The sequence below is a fragment of the Zalophus californianus genome, chromosome 13, assembly GCF_009762305.2.
Source record: "Zalophus californianus isolate mZalCal1 chromosome 13, mZalCal1.pri.v2, whole genome shotgun sequence".
Taxonomy (NCBI): Eukaryota; Metazoa; Chordata; class Mammalia; order Carnivora; family Otariidae; genus Zalophus; species Zalophus californianus.
Window position 1 is genome coordinate 76454642 of NC_045607.1, and position 25609 is coordinate 76480250.

A 25609-nucleotide genomic window follows, 5' to 3' on the forward strand; every position below is an offset into this window, starting at 1 on the left:
ATTAAAAGTCTGGACAAAGGACAGAATTATGCTCAGGACATAATTATGTACATTGATAATAGAAGACCATTAATTAGCCTACCTAATACATTCTAGAAGAAGGGCCAGAGGTGGGTCAGAAATAATGTAAGTGGATAGTTTTAAGTCTCTTTAACATATTTCCAGCAGAACGTCTATGCAATATTTACTGATCCATGATGCTAGCCATACTTGAAAACAATTTCTTTTAAACATATTACCATTTCTTTAATATATTATGAATTTCAGAGTAGTCCAAATTACTGAGGTTTTATTGTTTCTATTGCTCACCAATTAATGTGTGGAAATGGTTGTGGTATTTTTCATGTATTCTATTAATGTTGAAAGGAAAGAAAAAAAGGTAAGATTTAGGGATGCTTTTATCCTGATAAAAAGGAGACAAACGAGGAACATAAAATTTATGTAATAGTGACCAAGAACTAGCATCAGCTGGTATTCACCTGGATTAATGAAAATATAGCAAGTTCTTACTATACATTGTGCTAATAATCATATATATTACCTCACTTGGTTTAATTATTTTAAACCACCAAGGTTACTGTTACTTTGTTAAGTAGTGCAGTTACCTCCAGTTTACAGTCTGGAAACTAAGATCAGACAAGCATAATAGAAGATTATAAAGCTAGCAAAAGGAAAAGCTGGAACTGGACTCAGGTTTACTTGGTTCCAGAATCCAGGCCTTGAGCCATAGGGTATTGTTGCAGCATACTTTCTATTGTCAAAATGGATTAGTACAGAAGAACTACATACAGTCCAGTGCAGCTCACTGGACTATGGATTCAGATATCCCACAAGCTGTACTGTGTCAATGCCTCAATGTCATGTAATACCTCGGAATCATCTTTTTGGATGACTGGGCATATCTTGTGTCTCCTTTGATTCTTACAGCTCCTCTGAGCCTTCTGTGTAGCAGCTAATCAACCAACAGGAAGGAGACTGTGAAGATCTGACATGACAGGGTTGGCCTCTAATGCAGCTCTTGATTTATCCTCAAATCATCAGAATAGTAAATGTCACTATAGTCATAATCTCATGAGAGATGAGCAGGAATCTTGACTACTCTCTTCAGGCCTATAATCTTAAGATCTAGAAGGGTGTCTGATACATAATAAGAGTTTAACAAATACTTGTATAGAGAATAAATACATGGCATTAAATTTTTCCCTTGAATTCATATAAACTATACTACTAGATCATCTAACAAAAATTCACTTATATAATTATACATTTACTCTTTTGTAAAGTTTTGAATTTGAAGTAGTCTGGCAATTTATTCTACTTGACAAGAAATATGTAGACTCCCATACTTGTATGTTCCAACACTGGTGCTTCATTATATCTCTAACTTAACTACCTCAGACTTGAAATGCCACAAAATGCCTAACATAGGTTTCTCCACATTGCTTCCTATAGGGTTCGTTACAGTGGTAATTTTTCACTGAAAATCTGACATTACAATTCATTAGAGTTATCTCCAGAAGTAACTGGGATATCAATTTCATTTGAATTTATAACTGAAGACTCTTAACTGACAGAAAAAGTATACACAGTGCTTCCTTTCATAGATGACATTAAAATTTGTTTTTAGATGAATGAAAGTGGCCTCCAATTCAATTTTGTATGAAAAGGAATGGTTTCATTTGGCGAGAGAACATCCTTTCTTTCATAGGATATCTTGCCAATAAAAAATAGACTGCATAATGTAATACTAATGTTTTTTAACAACACTACTGTTAGGGCACACACTAAAAAAAGTTTCCAATGAGCTTTACTAAGTTCAATTTATGCTGAAAATCTCTGTGCTGTCCAAAGTAGCCAGGGGAAGTCATACAAGGTAGGGCTCTAACACATAAGTAAAGATATCCCAAGTTACAATTTAGCATCTTTGGCTAAAATAAAGGTTAAAGATCTTCTAAACTAATACTCTGGTAAGAAGAGAGTAAGACTCCAGGTGAACCTACCTGAGTGTAACATTTGAGGATGTACTAAATTTTCTGTTTTGATAGTATTTATCCTTCTCTAACATATTTACAAATTTAAGGGATGCAATGATGACAAACTTTTGGAAAAGATTTAAAAATCGAATTGGTCTCATTCAAGTTACTGGATTAGAAAAGAGAATTTTAAAAAATCATTTTATACTTGAGACAAAAAGAAAACTGGAAACTCCACTAAGTGGAACCATCACCTCCAGAAAAAGATGTAATTTCAAAGTCTTATTCAAAAAGTATTGTTATGTAATACCAGAAGGTTCTAAGTGGAGTGAAATACTCTTTGATGCAAAATAAAGTTAGTGGGACTTACTACTAAATGTTGGAAAATATGGGCCTTTGAAAATGATGTACCCAAAAACTCTCCAAGAGATCTCTGCTAAATGGATAAATGAGGTATGAGACTGCATCCAGGTTGGATGGGTAATCTCCTTTCCCATAGGATCTGCTTTATTTGGGATGCTAAGAGCTTGAACTTCCCTGGAAAACAGGATTTGGCTCTCTTCAGTTTTCTCATCCCATTCAGAAGTCGGCTTCTGGAGGGGAAGAATTACAAATGAAGAGTGAAATCTAAAAAGCCTTTGCCTCCTAGTTCTTGTCCACTTACTCAAAATTTCAGATTGAAGCCAGGAAGAGTGTTCGGCACTACTCTGGTGATCTGACTGCCTATGGTAAGCCCTTTCTTCCAGATCAGTTGTAATTCTCCTCCCGAGGTAAAGGGAAAGACCACGTCGGCTGAAGGCAGTTATCTTCCAATAGCCATTTAGGCAGTGTTTGAAGCTAATTATAAACATCTGTAATTTCTGAAAGAAAAGAAATATACAACAAACAAAAACAGCCTCCCTGCTACAACAACTCGCATAATCGTAACTATGATATCATGAAAGAGATGTAAGAGATTCAAAGACAACACAGATAAAAATTTAAAATATCTGAAATGCTTAAGAGTATACTAGCCTCGTGGGATACCCCAGCTAACAACATTCATACACAGTGAATGACACAAAGATCACACACACACTCATTTTAAGAGGCAAAGATTTAAGGGGTGATAACTTTTTAAAAGATAGAAAACATGGTCAACAAAAAACAAGAAAGGAAAGCTGTTACAGCTACAAAAATTATAAAAATTAAGATTCTGCTGGCTTTTACGTATTCCAGAAATAAACACCAGTTTCCTCACAATGGGAATTATTCTATGAATAGATCACTCTTTTTAAACTTTAGAAGTTGATAATTCTATTTATAAGAACTTACAATAAAAATATACAACAGAAAATTATATATTTGGATTATAATCATGTTAAAAAAAATTAAAAAGGAAATATAAATGATGGGGAGACAGGATAATTTTATTTCTACAGTGTCCTACTTTATTGAGCATAGTATTTAATAATGTAAAAAATAATTTTTGAAAATTTTAATATCTCCTATAAAATACAATTGTAGACTGAGAATCAATGTTAGCTAATTGATTCACAAAAGAAATAGCTTTTTCATGGAAGTGCGGATCTCTAAATTTTTTAATTCATAGAATCCCCAGCTCTACATTCAGAAAATCTTTGTAGACATATATGATTAACAGGTTATTGATAAATGATAACTTGGGATAGAAAAACACAGCATAACCAATTAAGAATTATATATATATTTAGCTAAGTTTCTGATGATCCTGACTGTTTTTCTTTTTAAAAAAAACTAGTAACTATATTATTTTGAATGCTCAGGTATTTAAGTATCTCTAAGATTCCAAAGAATGGCATACTGCAATTTAGTACATATCTTTGTTATCACTTCCACTGCTTAGAATATTTATATTAATAAAGAGGGCTATATTAAAAAGCAATTTTATTGGGCGCCTGGGTGGCTCAGTTGGTTAAGCGACTGCCTTCAGCTCAGGTCATGATCCTGGAGTCCCGGGATCAAGTCCCGTATTGGGCTCCCTGCTCAGCAGGGAGTCAGCTTCTCCCTCTGACCCTCCCCCCTCTCATGCTCTCTATCTCATTCTCTCTCTCAAATAAATAAAATCTTTAAAAAAAACCAATTTTACAAAGTTATTAGACATTTAATTTTAAGCTGGTTTTTTTAGAGGTATACTGTTGCTGAATAAATTCATCACCCACCCTGAGACAGTAACGTACATGAAAATGGTTTGCCACATTAAAACTAACCGACCATAAACCCCTATGTATAAAATTATAAATTATTCTAATTAGCTCCCTAACACAGACCTATTTGAAATCATTTGTTTTATTCTTCTCTGATTCAGGGCTTTCAGTAATGTTTTGTATTGTACTATGTGTACTCACTGCACTTCATCAATTCAAACATTCATCCACTGAAATTAAATTAACAATCTAAACATTTTTAATTAATCTCCATTCATCCCAAAGGTGCAGGGATAATCAAACTGATGTTTTTATATGTCCATCGTAATTATTACTTGATCTAAGTGAATAACTGTGTATCTTATTTAGACCCCAAAGAATCTCTAATATTTTTTTACTATTATAAATAATAAATTATTATAATTTATTATCCGTAAAACAAAAGCCAAAGGCTTGAAGGTACAGTATAACAGTACACAACAACACTTAGGACAGTGGTTTCTGCTCTTCCTCCCATTACTATCGGGAAGTATGAAGCTAAATTTCACCACAGGACTTAAAGCAGACCAACTACTATAGCAGCTATCATTCTTTATATGACCTTGGGATGTAAATATGATAGCATATATTTCATGTTGAATATTGACATCTTAGTCACAGATCTAGAATGGCTCCATTTGCAAATTTTAATAACATGACCTGAAAAATCAATACTTAACATTGCTATGTGTTTTGAACAATTTCAAAAAGTAAAATTTATAAAATCCAGATTTTAAATACAGAAACAAACTGAAATTTCTTTTTTTATAAGGAATATTGACAGCTGTATTATTCTGGATTTACATTTGCTATATCCAATTCATCTTACTTCATTTATAGGCTGCTCTTATAAATTTATCCATGGTGACAGGTGTTCACAATTCCAGGCTTTTTATGAATTTTTCTTCCTGCCAGTTTTCAGTATGTTATTCAAGTGTCAGGTAAATACAAAGGCAAATAAAGAATGAGTAATTACTCCCTTAGAGAAGACAGATGGACTCTCCTTCCCTTTTCCTATACATAAGCAGTGACCATGTAGAAATTCAGAATATAAATAAAGGATATGGAGAGGTGTGGTATTTCATAATCGATCTTTCAAATGCAGCTTTTTCACTAGACTTTCTCATTAGATAATACTCCCATTTTAAAATTCTAATTATAGAGCCTCTAATAAACAAAAGAACTATTCATCTCATGAAAGTACCAAAGTTGAACTCATTTTCTATTTATTTGATGGAGTAAGAAGATACTTTTGTCCATGTCCTTTATCTCCAACAAGAGCTCATTAGTGTAGAACAGTGCAATCTTAAATCTTGAATTTTTCTCTAATAAAGCAACACAATTTTTTTTAACTGGAAAAATATTATCTGTGGTCAAAGGAGCTTGAAAAGATTTTTTCACTGTGGCCGGAAAACAAAAACAGAAAGAACAAGGACAATTATACTGTTAAAGAACATATTTCACTTCTAAGAAGGGTTAAAAACGTAAGACTGATGAATCCTTAGGACCACATGAGCCACGAGTTTACTAGCTACTAGAATATTGTTCTAAATCATTTCACTATTCAAGGGATTTTAAATAAATGTAATCCTACTTAAAATTTTCTTTGCATTAAAATGGCAAGTCAATGCTGAAATATCCAGAACTTTTCCAGATAAATTCTTACAAATCTTTATGAAAACTGTACCATGGCATTAAGTGTCATAGACCAACCACAGGAAACTCAGTAAATGCCTTGCAATCAAGAATTTTAGCATTTTTCCCTTTTAGAAAGGCCCCGTGTCTAGTTGAAATGTAAAAAGCCAAAGAAGACATTTCCAGACCGCTCTTTCCTAAGGCATACAACAATATGTAACAATGTTCTTTCTAGCTTCTTGTAGAAGGAGTAGGTTTTGTATGATTTTGGCTAGGGGTGAGATAGACCAGTGGGGACCAAATACCAGTCTCTGATACCAGTCATGACTATTTCAATGGTCAGTGTTCTCATGTATTTACTTATTCCAAAAAGATAAGAACACTATTTTGATGAAAACACATTCTTTGGCACTCACATATTTCTTAGTCCTAGTACACACAACCTGGATTTCTACTTAATAAATGAAAGCTAGGTAGGTAGACATTTCAAAAGAAATGTCTTATACTTTTTAGCACCCTTTTTTGTAAGCTCAACATTAAAAAATTAAAATAGTCATTTTCTAAGAAATAGAGAATACTGATATATAGAAATAAAATCTTGGTAAACTTAAGGATTAGACTCAGAAATCATGGGCTGAATCAATAAAGCCAAAAGTTGAACAATTAAGGCAGTTATTTACTATAATCTAATTCATATAAACTCAATATACATAAACTGATTAACATAAATAAGGTAAATGTTTCTTTGTTGATCCCAAAGCACAGCAGTCATAGGGATTAAACATCATATTACTATAAAAGAGAGAGAGACACACAAACCAAGAAATAGACTCTTAACTACAGAGATTAAGCTGGTGGTTACCAGAGGGGAGGTATGTGGTGGGGGGAGGAGAGTAAAACAGGTGACGGGGATTCAGGAGAGCACTTGTGTTGAGCACCAGGTGATGTATGGAAGTGCTGAATCACTATACCATATACCTAAAACTAGTTTTACACTGTATGTTAACTGTACTGGAACTTAAATAAAAACTTTCAAAAAACCCATCATATTACTAACAGTCATTCACTCTTTAGAGGATTTTTTTTTTTTTGGTATATCTAACTTACTAGTGAAACAGGACAGAATAGTTTTATCTAAATTGAAAATTAAAGAAAACCCTTCAGTGCACAAAACATAAAACAGTTCTGCTCACAGATCGTTCAGAGACATTGATAATGTTTTCCAATATAACCAAGAACAAACATACATAATTATGCTTACCATAAAAATTCTTCTAATGTCCTGAATTAATTTTTAATATTTTATAATAGGGATACAACATATGGATATTTAGGTTAATAAGTAAATATAGTGACTATAAAACCAACTTTGTTCATTGTGTGTGTGTGTGTGTGTGTGTATATATATATAGAAATAAAAAGCGAACCAAAGAACAGAACTTCCTTTTTCATTCTAAGACTATAAATTATGTCACTGTCTAATTTCCATAACAAATCATGAATGCTCCTTATAATAGCAGTACAACCTATATGGTTTTGGAATAGAACAACAAATTCATATTGCTTGAAGTTATATAAGTTTATTATTAAAAGAAATTTGACAAAAATACTTTTAAAATGCTAAATATAAAATATTGACTAGCTATTACTATTCTTTTTTTTAATGCAATGGCATTACATTACAGCCCAGAAAATTTACAGAGAATATTAAAAATGGCATTTTGCTAATAAGCAGATAATTGAAAATAAAATTAGTGAACATTAAAAAATAATTAAGTTTAACTTTAAATCTTAAAGATAAACCCTGCATTGCAAAGCTACAAAACATATGTAAGCAAATGCTAGAATATACAGTATGCCCTACTTTAGATGTAGAATACATTTTTTCTGTGCTTAAATAATGCAATTACTTTGCTTTCTGTAAATATGTAGAAAAACATTTTAAAAGGAAAAGATTTAAATTCCCTAAAACTGGACATATGGGTATTATGGTAGCAGTCATACAAAACATGTTAATAAAACATTCCAAATAAATGACAAAGAACATATGAATTTAACATTTCAGATCTGACTAATCATCATCATCATCATCATCATTATCATCATCATCATCACTACTGCTACTGAGAGTCATAATCCACTCCCTGTAGACCTGAATTTTCTGTAAGCATGGTAGAGGAAAAAAGAAGCACAAAGGTTAGTTAAGCATGGCAAAAAGCTTGCAAAACATGTAAAATTATGAAATGTTCAAGGAGTCAGAATAATCTTAAGGCAGAGTTCAGATTGAGTAGGGCAGTTATTACAGATATAATATTCCATAACTTAATAGACCTAAGACTAAACTACTGGTTGGTACCCTCATTGGATAAAATAGTTGGATGATACCAGTAAGGTATTCCATGAATATATGAGAATTATTATTCTATTTCTCTAGTAGGTAACTTGAATTGACTAGTAGGAGGCACTATAATACAGTACTTCTTTCTAGATACAAAGGCATACAACCAAGGAGTGTATTTTATATTTAATTATATATACGCCCATATAATTTACTGAACATAGAGTACCTTTTTTTAGAGAATTAGAAAATAAAAGGAGAACATTTAAAGTATTAAACATTTTCTAAGGCACCAAGGTTAAACCACTTAGATTAAATCTTTCCAGATGAGATTTTTAAATCCTGTTTCTATGTCATCTGCTTTTTTTCTACAGTACTGGCACTCATGTATTGTAAACTATTTGCTAATAATAGAGTTTTGATTAAAAAAGCACCATTACCACCAAACCAACAACCTACTTCTTACACCTGTAATAGAACAATGCTAACCACAATCATCCTAAGGCCTATGGTGAATTCCTATAGGTATTCCAGCTAATATTGTGTTTAATAATACTCTTGCTGAAAACAAGTAAAATAGCTGACACGGATTGTGAGGTTAAGTCAATTTAAATAGCTCTTTTAGCAGTTAGTACTAAAACTGGCCTACCAAAAATAATATGTACCTTTTAAACACACAAAGGTCATGGCCTTTAAACCCCAAAGTTTAAAGCTTTAGCAAACCATTAATGAATGTATAAATTAAATTTACTTGTCACTAAAACCAAGTTATCAACTGAGAGAAATTTCTGGTATCTCATGGCTTTCTTATTTATCATAATCTATCTCCTAATAATGAGGATGCATTTCTAAATTCTCCTCATTACTCATCCTTACTTCTTACTGAATTTTGTTAAAAGTTTCTCAGAAATATTTTTAGTTTTTCAATAGTTGATCTAATATTCAGTCCAGTAAAATGTCAGTAGTATGTTATTAACATAAGCTACTAATGTAAGTAACATGTTACTTCCCTAAAAAGGGAAGGCAGGAATTGAAGTTTATTTTTCAATTGTATTAACCACGGGTGACTTCTGCACCATCTCCATCTTCCAAAGAATGATATACTGTCATTGTAGAGATTGCACAAAATGCCTTTTAGAGCTCAACCTCTCCCTAGATCGCCACTTCTGTCCCAATATGCAATTATTTTGATGCTTTAAAAACATTTAATACACTGTCACTTTACTAAAACACATTATCTCAATGGTTATGTTTTACTATATTAGATGGAAGTACATTTTATGCAAAATTATATACTCTGCACATAGTGGGTAAAGTATTGAAGTTTTAAATATTTACATGATCATTTTAGACATGACAATATTAAAATATCAAGGCTATAAAGGAAGGACCATATCCCATAGTTTATTATTACTACAAATATTTTCAGGTCTTTATATACATAATGACTCCTTCTCTGTTTGCAAACAAAATGATTTAATTCATTAGTCGACATCTAAACCACAGATGAAATAACTTTAAATTGGTATGATCTATTATGGTATATTACCTACACATAATCCAAATTTCAAAGTAAGAAAAGTATCTATTATTTTAGATAAAATATTCTACCTTCAAATGGTGGGTGTAGATTTGTTTCAAATCTAATTTTCCTTAATAAAAGTGTTGGCTTTCATGTGAACTGCTTATCAGATTCCACAGATTTTAAATAGACTACACAAGCATAAGGCAGGAAGAGGGTCAAGGCCAGTGGAGTATCTTCAAAAGAAAAGCCTAAGAACCCAAAAATTAGCCAACAGCAGTGGTACTGGTTTTTTCCTTAACCATGCCCAAGTGGACACGAGAACTGTGTAAAAGCTACTAGTGGCTTGATATGCAGAGGAATAACCCTAAACAGAAATGGTTTAATTGGTTAAATAAGTACCACAACTATGAGGGTACATAAGGCACAATGGTGTTCAACAAATCTAGCAAAATCCGGTACAGAACTAAGGATACCCTATAAAAAGATCAGATTTACTAAAATCCTATACAAAAAGTTACCAATACAAAAGCTTTTCTTTGTATTCAAAATACTGAAACAGCTGTACGTAGTTCGTAAATTTTTAGACTAAAATCTACTGTTGGCTTTCACTTGCAAAGTCATGCATTAACTGTTTTCATATCAAACTTTTTGATGCCTGTAAAAAAGAAAAAAAGATCTTATAGTAAATAAATGTACATTAAAAACCTAAGTAAATATAAGAAACTTATAAACAGAATTAAATAAAACATAAAACGCAAATAATCTAACATATATTTGAAATTTTATTTAGCTACTTTTAATGAAGTGAAATTGACTAAATTAATCTTAATGTGTAAGATATTTCTTCACCCACCTGTAACATCTGGTTTCCAGTCCCATCCCTCAACCTGTAAGGTCTGATAACTCCATCCTCATTAAAGAATCGAGGGGGTCGCAGGCTCTCCACTTCATCAGAAGTCTCTGTAGCTCTACAGGAAAAAAAATATATAACTTGATTATAAAAATTATCCAAAAACTCTTAAGTACACTTTAAAATGCAACTACTAAAAAAGAATCTTTTTTTTTTTTTTTTAAGATTTTATTTATTTGACAGAGAGAGAGAGGGAACATAAGCAGGGGGAGTGGGAGAAGCAGGCTTCCCATTAAGCAGGCAGCCCGATATGAGGCTCAATCCCAGGACCCTGGGATCACCACCTGAGCCGAAGGCAGACGCTCAATGACTAAGCCACCCAGGTGTCCCAAAACAGAATCTTCTTTTGGATAAGACTATTACATCATGTCTCTACTTTAAAATTCGTCTTTATGACACTAATGTAAATTCTCTAGAAAAATGTCGAACTTGTAAAGAAGTTTGTTTATAGATTGTCTTGGACTTTCTTTGTAGACAATAATCAGAATCAGCAAATGAATACTGCTTTTTTCTTTTTTCTCTGATTTAAGACTTAATTTATTTTCCTATTATACTGTCTGGTTCTTCCAGTTCAATGCTAAGTACAACAATACAATGCTAAATGTAAGAGGGGATTGTAGGCAACCCTGTCTCATTTCTAAATTTAAAGGAAAGCTTCTAAAAGTTCTCCATGAAGAAACAATATTAACATGTTTTTCTTTTGTTTTTTAAAGGCACCTTTTGTCAAACCAAGGGACGTTCATTTCTGCTCCTAGTTTGTTTATAGTTGTTATTGTTATTTTTTTTAAAATCTTGAATGGCAATGAATTTTAAATAAGAAATTCCTTCCTGGTCATTGCTATCTTCATATAGTTATCTCTTTCAATCTATTATTGCTATAAATCACATTACATGTATGCTTTTCTAATGTTCAAATACCCTAACATTCCTCATAGTCCCACCTGGGCTTGACATACACTCACTGTTTGAAATATACAATACGCATTGCTAAAATTTGGTACTACACTAATTTAAATTTTTGACTGTATGGACCTACATGAGAATGTCCATTTGTGTTGTTCATTCATTCAACAAATATTCACAGATTCAATAAACATTAAGAGCTTACCACATAATGTGTCCATACGTATAACACATACATATGGGTAAGTTCTCCAATTACAAAGCAGAAAATTGGCCAGAATGGATAAAAATATGATCTAACTATATTGCTGTTCAAAAAAGATTCACTTTAGAGTCAAAGATGAAAGTAAGTTGAAAATGAAAGGTTGGAAAAAGATATACCATGTAAATAGTACCCAAAAGAGAGCTGCAATAGCATACCAAGTTTAGAAGAAAATTAGACTTTAAACAAAAATTCTCATTAAATACAAAGAAGGACATTTTATAAGAAAAGTTAATACATCAAGAAGATATAAAAATTATGAACACATAAGTACTTAACAACAGAGCTCCCAAATACATGAAGCAAAAACTGGCAGAAATGAGAAGAGAAAAAAAAAAAATCAATAGTAATAGTTATTTCTATATCCTACTTTCAATAATGAATACTACATATAAGATCAGCAAGGGAATAGAAAACTTGAATTAACACTATAATCCAACTAGACCAACAGACATCTATACAGAAAACATTTCAATTCAAACAACAGGAAACTACTTATTTTTCTCAAGTGCACACAGAATACTTCTAGGACACCATGTATTAGGCCCTAAAACATGTCTTAATAAATATAGAAATACTGAAACATAAAGTATAGTTAGAGGCCACACAGAGTAAAATTGGAAATTTGTAAGAGAAGGAAAATTTGGGCAATTCACAAATTTGTGAGAACTGAACAGCAGAAGGTCCAAGAAAAATAACCAAGGAAAGTTAACTACTTTGAGACAAATGAAAACAAACACAACATACCAAAAACTTATGGGATATGGCAAAGACAGTATTTACGAGTGATTTTATAGCTGTGAATGCCTAACACTTAAAAGAAGAAAGATACCAAATCAATAATCTAAATTTACACCTTGAGAAACTGGAGAAGAAAGGAAACTATACCTGAAGCAGGCAGAAGGAAGGAAATAAGAAAAATTAGGGCAGGAAAAGAAAATTAGAGCAGAGATAAACAGGAAAACAATGGAGGGATCAATGAAACAAAAAATTGGTTCTTGACAGAGTCAATGAAAATGGCAAAGAAAAAAAAGACTTCACCTGACTGAAGAAACAATCTGATTAAGACTTCTGTCAAATAAAGAGACCTGAAGTAGTAATCAAAAAACTTACCCGAAATAAAGTCAAATCCAAATGGCTTCACTGATGAATTTTTATCAATGTTTTAAAGAAAAATTAATATAATTCCTCCACAAACTCTTCCCAAAAAATGAAGAGAAGGGAACACTTCCTCATCATTCTATGAAGACAATATTACCCTAATACCAAAACCAGGCAAAGACCACAAAAAACTACAGACCAATGTCCCTTGTGAATACATATGCAAAAAAACCCTCAATAAAACGTTAGTAAACTAAATCTAGCAGCACATAAAAAAGATTATATACCATGACCAAGTGGGATTTATTTGAGGTAGGCAATGTTGGTTCAACATATGAAAATCAATTAATGCAATATACTATATTAATAAAGAACAGAAAAAAACAAACAATGCAATTAATTAATACAGGAAAAGCATCTAACAAAACCCAACATCCTTTCATGATATAGGCACTCAAACACAAAATAGAAAGGAAACTTCTTCAACCTGATAAAGGATATCTACAAAAAAAGCCATGGCTCTCATCATAATTAATGGTTTAAGACTGAAAGCTTTCTCCCCTAAAATCAGGAGCAAGGACAGGCATGACTGCTCTGGTACTTCTATTCAAACATTGTACTAGAGTTCTTAGCCAAGATAATTAAGCAAGAAGAAGAAACAAATGGCATTTAGATTGGAAAGGAAGAACTAAAACTACTTTTATTTTTAGATGGCATGATTTAATATATATAAAACCTTAAGGAATCTAACTATTAGAGCTAACCAACAAGTTTGGTAAGATTGCATGCCGGAGTCCAGCTCCAGTAGGAAAGGGTTTCTTGAAGGAAAGGATGGCTGTCGGCGAGTGAGGAGACACGGACACAGGATCAGGTTATAAGCATCTCCTCCTGATAGCCTCGGAGGGACTTTATTTATTCATTAGAATATCTCCTGTTTTTCCATTCTTTCATAACATGTGATTTTGTTTTTTACATTTTATCGCAACCATTTCGGATTTAAAAACAAAGGTGCTAAACAGAGCGTGACAGTGCGAGACAAAGCGTGACCTATCTGCTATTGTGTGCTAAAGCAAAAAAATTCTATTTATACTCTTGCTCAAGGTTTATCTAAAGTTTATTCTTTCTCCAAAGGCAGCTCACAATGTGTGCACCTTATCTTATCAAAGTACTTATTCCATTTCTATATGTTTTCATCTCTTGTCCTTGCTCCATAGACACCACGGAGGATTACTCCTCTTAATCTTTACCCAGAGGTTGACAGATGATGCCCGCACCCTTTTTTTCCTTTAATCTTATATCATTTGTTCATGTCCTCATTATCAACTCCATTATAAGGAATGGGAGGAGTAGGGGTAAGGAAGTTAATCCTACTCCGGGGGCTTGCCTTGAGGGGCATACAAAGGTAGCCTCCTATTTTGTATGCAACATAGGGAGGTCCCTGTACTGTGGGAATGACAAGAGATTTTCCTTTCCTAGAATCCTGATGTTTCAGAGGTGCCTGATGAATCTCATCAATAGGAATTTTTACTGGGCCTGGATCCAACAGCTCCCTTACAGATTGGAGGACATTGGGTATTTTTACTTCTTGGCCCATTGTCGGCCTTATTGAATCAGTTTCATTATGATTGCTTGCATAGGCATAACTAAATTTATAAATCATTTTATCATGAAACCCCAGAAAAAAATCCCATGATTATAAAGATTGCGGCAAATAAAAGGAAAGGAAGTAGCAGGAGCCAGCTGTGGAGTCTCCTGATTTTCAGGATTGTCCCCCATACTCGGACTTCGTCAAAACAGGATGAGTAGCTTGGCTCGCACCAGTTGCAGAATAAAGTTCAATATACAAAAACTAGTATTTCTATATACTAGCACTACACAATCCAGGGGGCGCCTGGGTGGCTCAGTTGGTTAAGCGACTGCCTTCGGCTCAGGTCATGATCCTGGAGTCCCCGGATCGAGTCCCACATCGGGCTCCCTGCTCAGCAGGGAGTCTGCTTCTCCCCTCTGACCCTCTTCCCTCTCCTGCTCTCTCCCATTCTCTCTCTCTCAAATAAATAATAAAAAAAAATTTAATACACAATCCAAAAATGAAATTAAAACAATTCCATTTATAATAGACCAAAGCTAATACTTAGAAATAAATTTAAGACATGAATACTGAAAACTACAAAACATCATTGAAAAAAATTAAAGACCCAAATTAATGGACAGACATCCATTTTCATTCACTGGGAGACTTAATATTGTTAAGATGGCAATAATCTCCAAACTTACCTTGATTAAATACAATCACTATTCAAAACTCCCGCTGTCCCTTTTTGCAGAAATTAACTGATCCTAAAGTCATGATAATTCAAGTGATTCAGAGAATATCTAAACAATCTTGGAAAAAGAAGAAGAGGACTCACACTGATATTAAAGCTTAGTACACAAGCTACAGAAATCAAAACAATGTGTATTGGATTAAGGATAAACATACAGATCAATAGGATAAAACGGAGAAATCTAGAAAAAAACTCAAATAATAGTCACTTGATTTTGGAAGAGAGTGGGAAGACCATTCTATAGGGAAAATGCAGTCCTTTTGAAAATTGGTGCTGGGACAACTACATTTGCACATACAAAAGAGTAAGTATGGACCCAACCTCTCCAACCTCTCATTGCATACAAAATTTAAAAATTAAAATGAATCAAAGACCTGAACTTAAGGGCTAAAAACTGTAACTCAGTTTTAGATGTAAATCTTCATGACTTTAGAGTAAGTAATGCTTTCTTAGGTATGACAGCAAAAACACAAGCAACCAAAGAAGATAAAGATACATCAGACTTCATCAAAAGGCACTAGCAAAAAAGCTAAAAGACAATACACAAATGGGAGAAAATGGTGTCTACTTTCCAGAATAAAGAACTCTTACAATTCAACAGCAAAATGATAATCAACCCAATTAAAAAACATAAAAGGATCGGAATAGACATTTCACCAGGAAAGATATATAAATGACCAATAAGCAAAATGAAATGAGTGCTCTACATCGTTAAGAAATGCAAATCAAAGCCACACTGAGATATTACTTCACCCAATAGATTAGCTATTAAAAAAAAAAGCAAAATGGAAATAGTATTAGAGAGGATGTAGAGAATTTGGAAACTTCTAAATTTTTGGTGGGGATATAAAATAGTGTAGCTGCTGTGGAAAACAACTGGGCAATTGCTCAGAAAGTTAAACATATAGGTTACCAAACTGACCGAGCAGAGCAATTCTACTTCTAAAGAAAAACCGACAAGAACTGAAAGCATATGTCCACATAAAAACTTAAAACATTGTTCTTAGCATCATTGCTCATAACAAAGACTAAAAACAATCTAAATACCCATCAGCTAATGAACACATAACCAAAGGTCGTCTATCCATAGAATGGAATATTATTTAGCCATAAAAAGAATGACGGTCCCAATAATGCTACAACATGGATGAACCTTGAAAACATCATAATGCTAGAAAAGGCCACACATCATATGATCCCATTTATTTGAAATGTCCAAAATAGGTCAATCTACAGACAGAAAGTAGAATAGTAGTTGCTACTGGCTGAGAGGAAAAGACATGGTGAGTAACTGCTGCCAAGCACAGGGTTTTCTCTAGAGTGAAAATGTTCTGGAATTAGATAGTGCTGAAACTTGTATGATCTTGTGAATGCTAAAACCCAATAAAATGCACTTTAGAACGCCTATTTCTTATAGCATATGAATTCTATCTCAATTTTAACTAGACTATAAAAAGGTGTTTAAAGGAGCATTAAAGATTCCAGGGGTCTGAGGGAGGGAGGTAGATGAGTTGTGAAAGGGCAATGTGAAGTATCTGTGTGGTGCTGGGAATTGTTTAGTATCCAGACTGGTGGATATGTGAACATGCACAGGTAATGAAACTGTATGGCATGAGAGCATATACATGCCAATGAGTGCAAATCAAAGTGGGAAAATCTGAATAAATTCGATAGATTGCATCAACATCAATATCCTGGTTGTGATATTATACAATGGTTATGCAAAACGTGTTAGCCTGAAATCTGGGCAAAACCTATGTAGTGGTCTCGAAGGTGGTTCCTGAAGAAATCAGACTAGATCCCTGAACTTCTATTTTTTTATTATTATGTTAATCACCATACATCATTAGTTTTTGATGTAGTGTTCCATGATTCATTGTTTGCTTATAACACCCAGTGATCCATGCAGAACGTGCCCTCTTTAATACCCATCACCAGGCTAATGCATCCCCCCACCCCCCTCCCCTCTAGAACCCGCAGTTTGTTTTTCAGAGTCCATAGTCTCTCATGGTTCGTCTCCCCTCCAATTTCCCCTCTTCACTTTTCCCCGCCTGCTATCTTTTTTTAACATATAATGTATTATTTATTTCAGAGGTACAGGTCTGTGATTCAACAGTCTTAGACAATTCACAGCACTCACCATAGCACATGCCCTCCCCAATGTCTATCACCCAGGCACCCCATCCCTCCTACCCCACCACTCCAGCAACCCTCAGTTTCTTTCCTGAGATTAAGAATTCCTCATATCAGTGAGGTCATATCATACATGTCTTTCTCTGATTGACTTATTTCGCTCAGCATAATACCTTCCAGTTCCATCCACATCGTTGCAAGTGGCAGGAATTTATTCCTTTTAATGGATGCATAATATTCCAGTGTGTGTGTGTGTGTGTGTGTGTGTGTGTGTGTGTGTGTGTGTGTGTGTGTGTGTGTGTGTGTGTGTGTATACCACTTCTTCTTTATCCACTCATCTGTCAATGGACATCTTGGCGCTTTCCACAATCTGGCTATTGTGGACATTGCTGCTATAAACACCGGGGTGCACGTACCCCTTCGGATGCCTACATTTGTATCTTTGGGGTAAATACCCAGTAGTGCAATTGCTGGATCGTATGGTAGCTCTATTTTCAACTGTTTGAGGAACCTCCATACTGTTTTCCAGTGTGGCTGCACCAGCTTGCATTCCTACCAACAGTGTAGGAGGGTTCCCCTTTCTCCACATCCCCGCCAACATCTGTCGCTTCCTGACTAATTTTAGCCATTCTGACTGCTGTGAGGTGGTATCTCATTGAGGTTTTGATTTGGATTTCCCTGATGCCGAGCAATGTGGAGCACCTATTCATGTGTCTGTTGGTCATTTGGATGTCTTCTTTGGAAAAATGTCTGTTCATGTCTTCTGCCCATTTCTTGATTGGATTATTTGTTCTTTGGGTGTTGAGTTTGGTAAGTTCTTTATAGATTTTGGATACTCGCCCTTTACCTGATATGTCATTTGCAAATATCTTCTCGCATCCTGTCAGTTGTCTTTTGGTTTTGTGGACTGTTTCTTTTGCTGTGCAAAAGCTTTATATCTTGATGAAATCCCAATAGTTCATTTTTGCCCTTGCTTCCCTTGCCTTTGGCGATGGTTCTAGGAAGAAGTTGCTGCGGCTGAGGTCGAAGAGGTTGCTGCCTGTGTTCTCCTTCAGGATTTTGATGGACTCCTGTCTCACGTTTAGGTCTTTCAACCATTTGGAGTCTATTTTTGTGTGTGGTGTAGGAAATGGTCCAGTTTCATTCTTCTGCATGTGGCTGTCCAATTTTCCCAACACCATTTGTTGAAGAGACTGTCTTTTTTCCATTGGACATTCTTTCCTGCTTTGTCAAAGATAAGTTGACCATAGAGTTGAGGGTCCATTTCTGGCCTGCCAGGTCTCTGTGGATAGGTCTGTTGCCAATCTAATGTTTCTGGTCGATGTGTTTCTTTGCTTTTGTTATTAATTGGCTTATATAATTGGCTGCTTCCATGTTAGGGGCATAGATATTTACAATTGTTAGATCTTGGTGGATAGACCCTTTAAGTAGGATCTTAACAGTGTGTCTGTTTTTGTGCCAGTACCATACTGTCTTGTTGATAACAGCTTTGTAATAGAGCTTGAAATCTGGAATTGGGATGCCACCAGATTTGCTTTTCTTCTGCAACATTCCTCTGGCTATTGCGGGACTTCTCTGATTCCATACAAATTTTACGATTATTTGTTCCATTTCTTTCAAAAAAGTGGATGGTATTTTGGTAGGGATTGCATTGAATGTGTAGATTGCTCTAGGTAGCATTGACATCTTCACAATGTTTGTTCTTCCAATCCATGAGCATGGAACGTTTTTCCATTTCTTTGTGTCTTCCTCAATTTCTTTCATGAGTGTTTTATAGTTTTCTGAGTACAGACCCTTTGCCTCTTTGGTTAGATTTATTCCTAGGTATCTTATGGTTTGGGGGGCAATTGTAAATGGGATCGACTCCTTAATTTCTCTTTCTTCTGTCTTGTTGGTGGTGTAAAGGAATGCCACTGATTTCTGTGCACTGATTTTTATATCTTGCCACTTTACTGAATGCCTGTATGAGTTCTAGCAGTTTTGGGGTGGAGTCTTTTGGGTTTTCCACATACAGTATCATATCATCTACGAAGAGTGAGAGTTTGACTTCCTCCTTGCCCATTCGGATGCCTTTTATTTCTTTTTGTCTGATTGCTGTGGCTAGGACTTGTAATACTATGTTGAATAGCAGTGATGATAGTGGACATCCCTGCCGTGTTCCTGACCTCAGGGGGAAAGCTCTCAGTTTTTCCCCATTGAGAATGATATTTGCTGTGGGTTTTTCATAGATGGCTTTTATGATATTGAGGTATGTACCCTCTATCCCTATATTCTGAAGAGTTTTGATCAATAAAGGACGTTGTACTTTGTCAAATGCTTTTTCTGCATCTATTGAGAGGATCATATGATTCTTGTTCTTTCTTTTATTAATGTATTGTATCATGTTGATTGATTTGCAGATGTTGAACCAGCCTTGCGGCCCAGGGATAAATCCCACCTGGTCGTGGTGAATAATCCTTTTAATGTACTGTTAGATCCTATTGGCTAGTATTTTGGTGAGAATTTTTGCATCCATGTTCAAGGATATTGGTCTGTAATTCTCCTTTTTGATGGGGTCTTTGCCTGGTTTGGGGGTCAAGGTAATGGTGGCCTCATAAAATGAGTTTGGAAGTTTTCCTTCCATTTCTATTTTTTGGAACAGTTTCAGAAGAATAAGTATTAATTCTTCTTTAAACGTTTGGTAGAATTCCCCTGGGAAGCCATCTGGCCCTGGGGTTTTGTTCGTTGGGAGATTTTTGATGACTGCTTCAATTTCCTTAGTGGTTATAGGTCTGTTCAGGTTTTCTATTTCTTCCTGGTTCAGTTTTGGTAGTTGATATATCTCTAGGAATGCATTCATTTCTTCCAGATTATCTAATTTGCTGGCATAGAGTTGCTCATAATATGTTCTTATAATTGTTTGTATTTCTTTGGTGTTGGTTGTGATCTCTCCTCTTTCATTCATGATTTTGTTGATTTGGGTCATTTCTCTTCTCTTTTTGGTAAGTCTGGCCAGGGGTTTATCAATCTTATTAATTCTTTCAAAGAATCAGCTCCTAGTTTCGTTGATCTGTTCTACTGTTCTTTTGGTTTCTATTTCATTGATTTCTGCTCTGATCTTTATTATTTCTCTTCTCCTGCTGGGTTCAGGCTTTATTTGCTGTTCTTTCTCCAGCTCCTTTAGGTGTAGAGTTAGTTTGTGTATTTGAGACCTTTCTTGTTTCTTGAGAAAGTCTTGTATTGCTATTTACTTTCCTCTTACAACTGCCTTTGCTGCATCCCAAAGATTTTGAACAGTTGTGTTTTCATTTTCATTTGTTTCCATGAATTTTTTGAAATTATTCTTTAATTTCCTGGTTGACCCATTCATTCTTTAGTAGGGTGCTCTTTAGCCTCCAGGTATTTGAGTTCTTTCCAACTTTCCTCTTGTGATTGAGTTCTAGTTTCAAAGCATTGTGGTCTGAAATATGCAGAGTATGATCCCAATCTTTTGGTACCGGTTGAGTCCTGATTTGTGACCTAGGATGTAATCTATTCTGGAGAATGTTCCAGGGCACTAGAGAAGAATGTGTATTCCGTTGCTTTGGGATGGAATGTTCAGAATATGGCTGTGAAGTCCATTTGGTCCAGTGTGTTTTTAAAGTCTTTATTTCCTTATTGATCTTTTGCTTAGATGATCTGTCCATTTCGGTGAGGGGGGTGTTAAAGTCCCCCACTATTATTGTATTGTTGTCGATGTGTTTCTTTGCTTTTGTTATTAATTGGCTTATATAATTGGCTGCTTCCATGTTAGGGGCATAGATATTTACAATTTGTTAGATCTTGGTGGATAGACCCTTTAAGTAGGATATAGTGTCCTTCCTCATCTCTTATTACAGTTTTTGGTTTAAAATCTCATTTGTCTGATATAAGGATTGTCACCCCAGCTTTCCTTTGGTGTCCATTAGCATGGTAAATGGTTTTTCACCCCTTCACCTTCAATCTGGGAGTGTCTTTAGAGCTAAAATGAATCTCTTGCAGACAGCATATCGATGGGTATTGTTTTTTTTTATCCAATCTGATAACCTGTGTCTTTTGATTGGGGCATTTAGCCCATTTACATTCAGGGTAACTATGGAAAGATATGAATTTAGTGCCCTTGTATTGCCTGTAGGGTGACTATTACTGTATATTGTCTGTGTTCCCTTCTGGTCTATGTTGCTTTTAGGCTCTCTCTTTGCTCAGAGGACCCCTTTCAATATTTCTTGTAGGGCTGGTTTCGTGTTTGCAAATTCCTTTAGTTTTTGTTTGTCCTGGAAGCTTTTTATCTCTCCTTCTATTTTCAATGACAGCCTAGCTGGATTCTTGGCTGCATATTTTTCTCATTTAGTGCTCTGAATAGATCATGCCAGTCCTTTCTGGCCTGCCAGGTCTCTGTGGATAGGTCTGTTGCCAATCTAATGTTTCTACCATTGTAGGTTACAGATCTTTTCTCCCGAGCTGCTTTCAGGATTTTCTCTTTGTCTCTGAGACTCATAAGTTTTACTATTAGATGTTGGGGTGTTGACCTATTTTTATTGATTTTGAGGTGGGTTCTCTGTGCCTCCTGGATTTTGATGCCTGTTTCCTTCCCCAAATTAGGGAAGTTCTCTGCTATCATTTGCTCCAGTATACCTTCTGCCCCTCTCTCTCTTTCTTCTTCTTCTGAGATCCCAATTATTCTAATGTTGTTTCATCTTATGGTACTGCTTATCTCTCGAAGTCTGCCCTCATGATCCAGTAGTTGTTTCTCTCTCTTTTTCTCAGCTTTATTTTCCATCATTTGGTCTTCTATATCACTAATTCTCTCTTCTGCCTCATTTATCCTAGCAGTTAGAGCCTCCATTTTTGATTGCACCTCATTAATAGCCTTTTTGATTTCGACTTGGTTAGATTTTAGTTCTTTTATTTCTCCAGAGAGGGTTTCTCTAATAACGTCCATGCTTTTTTCAAGCCCAGCTATTATCTTTAAAATCATTCTTCTGAATTCTAGTTCCGACATCTTACTAATGTCCATATTGATTAGGTCCCTGGCAGTTGGTATTGCCTCTTGTTCTTTTATTTGAGGTGATTTTTTCCATCTTGTCATTTTGTCTTCCAGAAAGTGGTCGCTTTTCTGTTCAGAGAGTTGTTGCTAGTCTTTTCTTCGATCTCCTGTTGAGTTCGTAGGTGTTCAGAATGGTTTGTTCCCTATTCAGCTGAATCCTGGGACCAGACGAAATCCACATCTCCTATTCCTCCACCATCTTGCTCCTCCCCCCCAGATCCCTGAACTTCTGAATGTCATTTTATTATTATTTTTAAAGATTTTATTTTTCAACAGAGAGAGAGAGAGCGAGCGAGGGAGGGAACACAAGCAGGGGGAGTAGGAGAGGGAGAAGCAGGCTTCCCACTGCGCAGGGAGCCCAATGTGGGACTTGATCCCAGGACCCTGGGATCATGACCTGAGCTGAAGACAGACACTTAACAACTGAGCCACCCAGGCGCCCCTGAATGTCATTTTATATGGTAAAGTCTCTGAGGATGTGACTAACTGAAGGATTCTGAAAGAGGTGATGATCCTGGATTATGTAGGTGGGCCCTAAGAGCTACCACAAGTGTCCTCATAGGAGAGACACAGAGGGAGTCCAGGCCTACAGAGCTGAAGGTGATGTGAAGATGAAGGCAGAGCTTGGAATACACCAGAAGCAGGAGGAGGCAAGATGCAAATTCTACTCTCCCAAGGGATTGCAGCCTTGCTGCTACCCTGATCTGACTTTTCGCCTCCAGACCTGTAAGAGGATGAAGTTTTAGTGTGCAGGCCACCGAGCTCGTGGTAATTTGTTACAGCAGTCATAGGGAGACAACACAGTGTACAAAGGATCTCTCTACATTATTTCTACAACTGCATGTGACTCTATAATTATCTCAACTAAAAAAAACAAAAACAAAACAACCTACCACAGGTCAAGCAATACTCTACGTGCTGTGGAAATAGACAAGAGCTACTGCATTCACAGAACTTACTAATTCTAGCAGGAGGACACAAGCAAGGTAAAAATATATAGTGTATTAAGTAGTGAAAAAAGCTAAAGAGAAACAAAAAATAAGGATGGAAGGGAGATATGAAGTATTTGGGGCAGGACAGGGGCCAAAATCAAATTTTAGGGTGGCTGTGGAAGGCCTCACTGAGAAGATAGCTGATGAATATAGGAAGCAACCACACAACAGAAAGAGTATTTCCAGCAAAGGTAAGGAGTGGGTATAATACCTATTTTAAGTTCCATATCTATTTTTCAAATCAAACTTATAATACTCTAAGATGAATGGGGAAGTAGGGATTTCTCTTTCCTCTTAACAGAATAAACTGAGATTGTCTGTTTCTTAGCTTTGGGATCACCACCTTCTTGATTATACCCCTTACTTTAATGGCCATTCCTTTTCAGTTTCTGTTGCTGGGTTCCCTTTATTTTCCCCAACTTCTCAGTGTTGGTGGACCTGGGGGCCAAGTCCTTGGATCTGTTTTTTTTCTTCTTTCCTAGTCTCATTCCCTAAGTGATTGCATTCAATCCCGTGGCTTTAAACACCCTGTTATAAACTTGCACATTTCAAATTTTTAACTCTAGCTTGCACCTTCCTCTTGAACTTCAGACTCCTATACTCAGCAATTCTTGATGTCCCCATTTGGATGTCTAAGAGATAGCTTAGACTTATTATGTTCAAAACAAAACTTCTAATTCCCTCCTTCCCTTAATGGAATGACAATACGGTATTTCCAATGTTTCAGAAAAAACTTTAGAATTATCCATGATGATTCTATTTGTGACATCCAATTTATTAAATAATCCTGTTGTCACTACATTCAAAATACAAATAGAACATGACCCCTTCTTACCAATGTCTAGCCTACATGGGTCTCATCACCACTACCTCTCACCCTTGATTATTGCAAAGGCTTCTTTCGTGTTCCCCTGTGGCTTCCCTGGTCCCCCTATGATTTGTTCTCAATATAAACAGCAGCCAGCTCACATCATTCTTCTTGTCCAAAACCTTCTCATGGTTCCTTGTCTTAAGAAAAAGCCTAAGTCCTTAACAGTGATTTACCAAGCCCATATGATCTGATCCCCTGCTCATTATCCACTATCATCTTTTCCAACTCTCTCCTCTGGGTACACTGGGTTTGCTATTTCTCAAGCATACTCCTGCGTCAGAGCTTTTTATTGTTATTCCTACTGCCTGGGACATTCTTTCTCACATGGCTCACTCCCTTACTTCCTGTTGGGCTCTTCTCTAGTTTAATCTTACCAGTAAAGCTGCCTTGAATGTCTTATATACAAGATAGCAACTTTCCTCCTCACCACTTCGGATGTTCTTATGTTTCATGCTGCTTTATTTTCCTTCATAGCATTTTCACCATTTAGCGTATCATATTTATCAGTTTACCTATTTTGTTTATTGCTCTCCCAAGAGAATGTAAGCTGTATGTGGACAGGAGCTTTGAATCATGGTTGTTTCTGGTTCCTTGCGTGATTAAAAGAGTGTCTAGTTGATACACGTCTTAGGTAGAATATAGAGCATATCCCCTTTGTAAATAATATATGAAAATGCTTAATGCCAATTATTCACTTCTCAGATTGCAACTTATTATTTTTAATATTTTGGTTCCAATCTTGATTTTATACAGTTCAATTAGATTTTATTTGCCCATTTATATTCTTATATATTATTCTCATAGCCCATTTTTCCTTTCTGGTTTTATTTTTATCTTATTTTTTTAAGATTTTATTTATTTATTTGACAGAAAGAGAGTACAAGCAGGGAGAGTGGTAGGGAGAGGGAGAAGCAGTTTCCCACTGAGCAGGGAGCCCAACATGGGGCTGATCCCAGGATGCTGGGATCATGACCTGAGCTGAAGGCAGATGCTTAACCGACTGAGCCACCCAGGCACCCCCTTTCTGTTTTTAATATCCTTCTTCACAAGTACATCTTCAATAGTTCTTAGTCTTATTTTTATTAAAAATGTTTTACTTTTACTTTTATTAAAAATGTTTTATTAAAAATTTTTTACTTTACATTAATCCTTAAAGGTAATGCAGCTTAGTACAGATTATAAAATTTAGAAAATGTAAGGTTATTTTAGCAACTCTGGGCATATACTTGTATAGCTCTCTCTAGATCTTGAATTACTTATGTTTCATTGAGTTCTGAGCCTTCCCTGATGACAAGTAAACAAATTCTATTTGTGAATTTAAAGTAACATGTAGAAGAGATTGAACCTTTTGCCCCCATCTTAACTCTAAATTACAAAACTGAAAACACCCAATT

At 35.3% G+C, this 25609-nt stretch overlaps 1 protein-coding gene across 1 annotated transcript in view; it reads right to left on the bottom strand.

Annotated features, from left to right (window-relative positions):
• The window catches only part of VPS13A (vacuolar protein sorting 13 homolog A), a 270154-nt gene that overhangs the window by 13729 nt on the left and 230816 nt on the right, over nt 1-25609 (bottom strand). Inside the window, 1 exon segment of the mRNA XM_035723481.1 lies at nt 10529-10643. Within this exon segment, the coding sequence (XP_035579374.1) occupies nt 10529-10643 (115 nt within the window).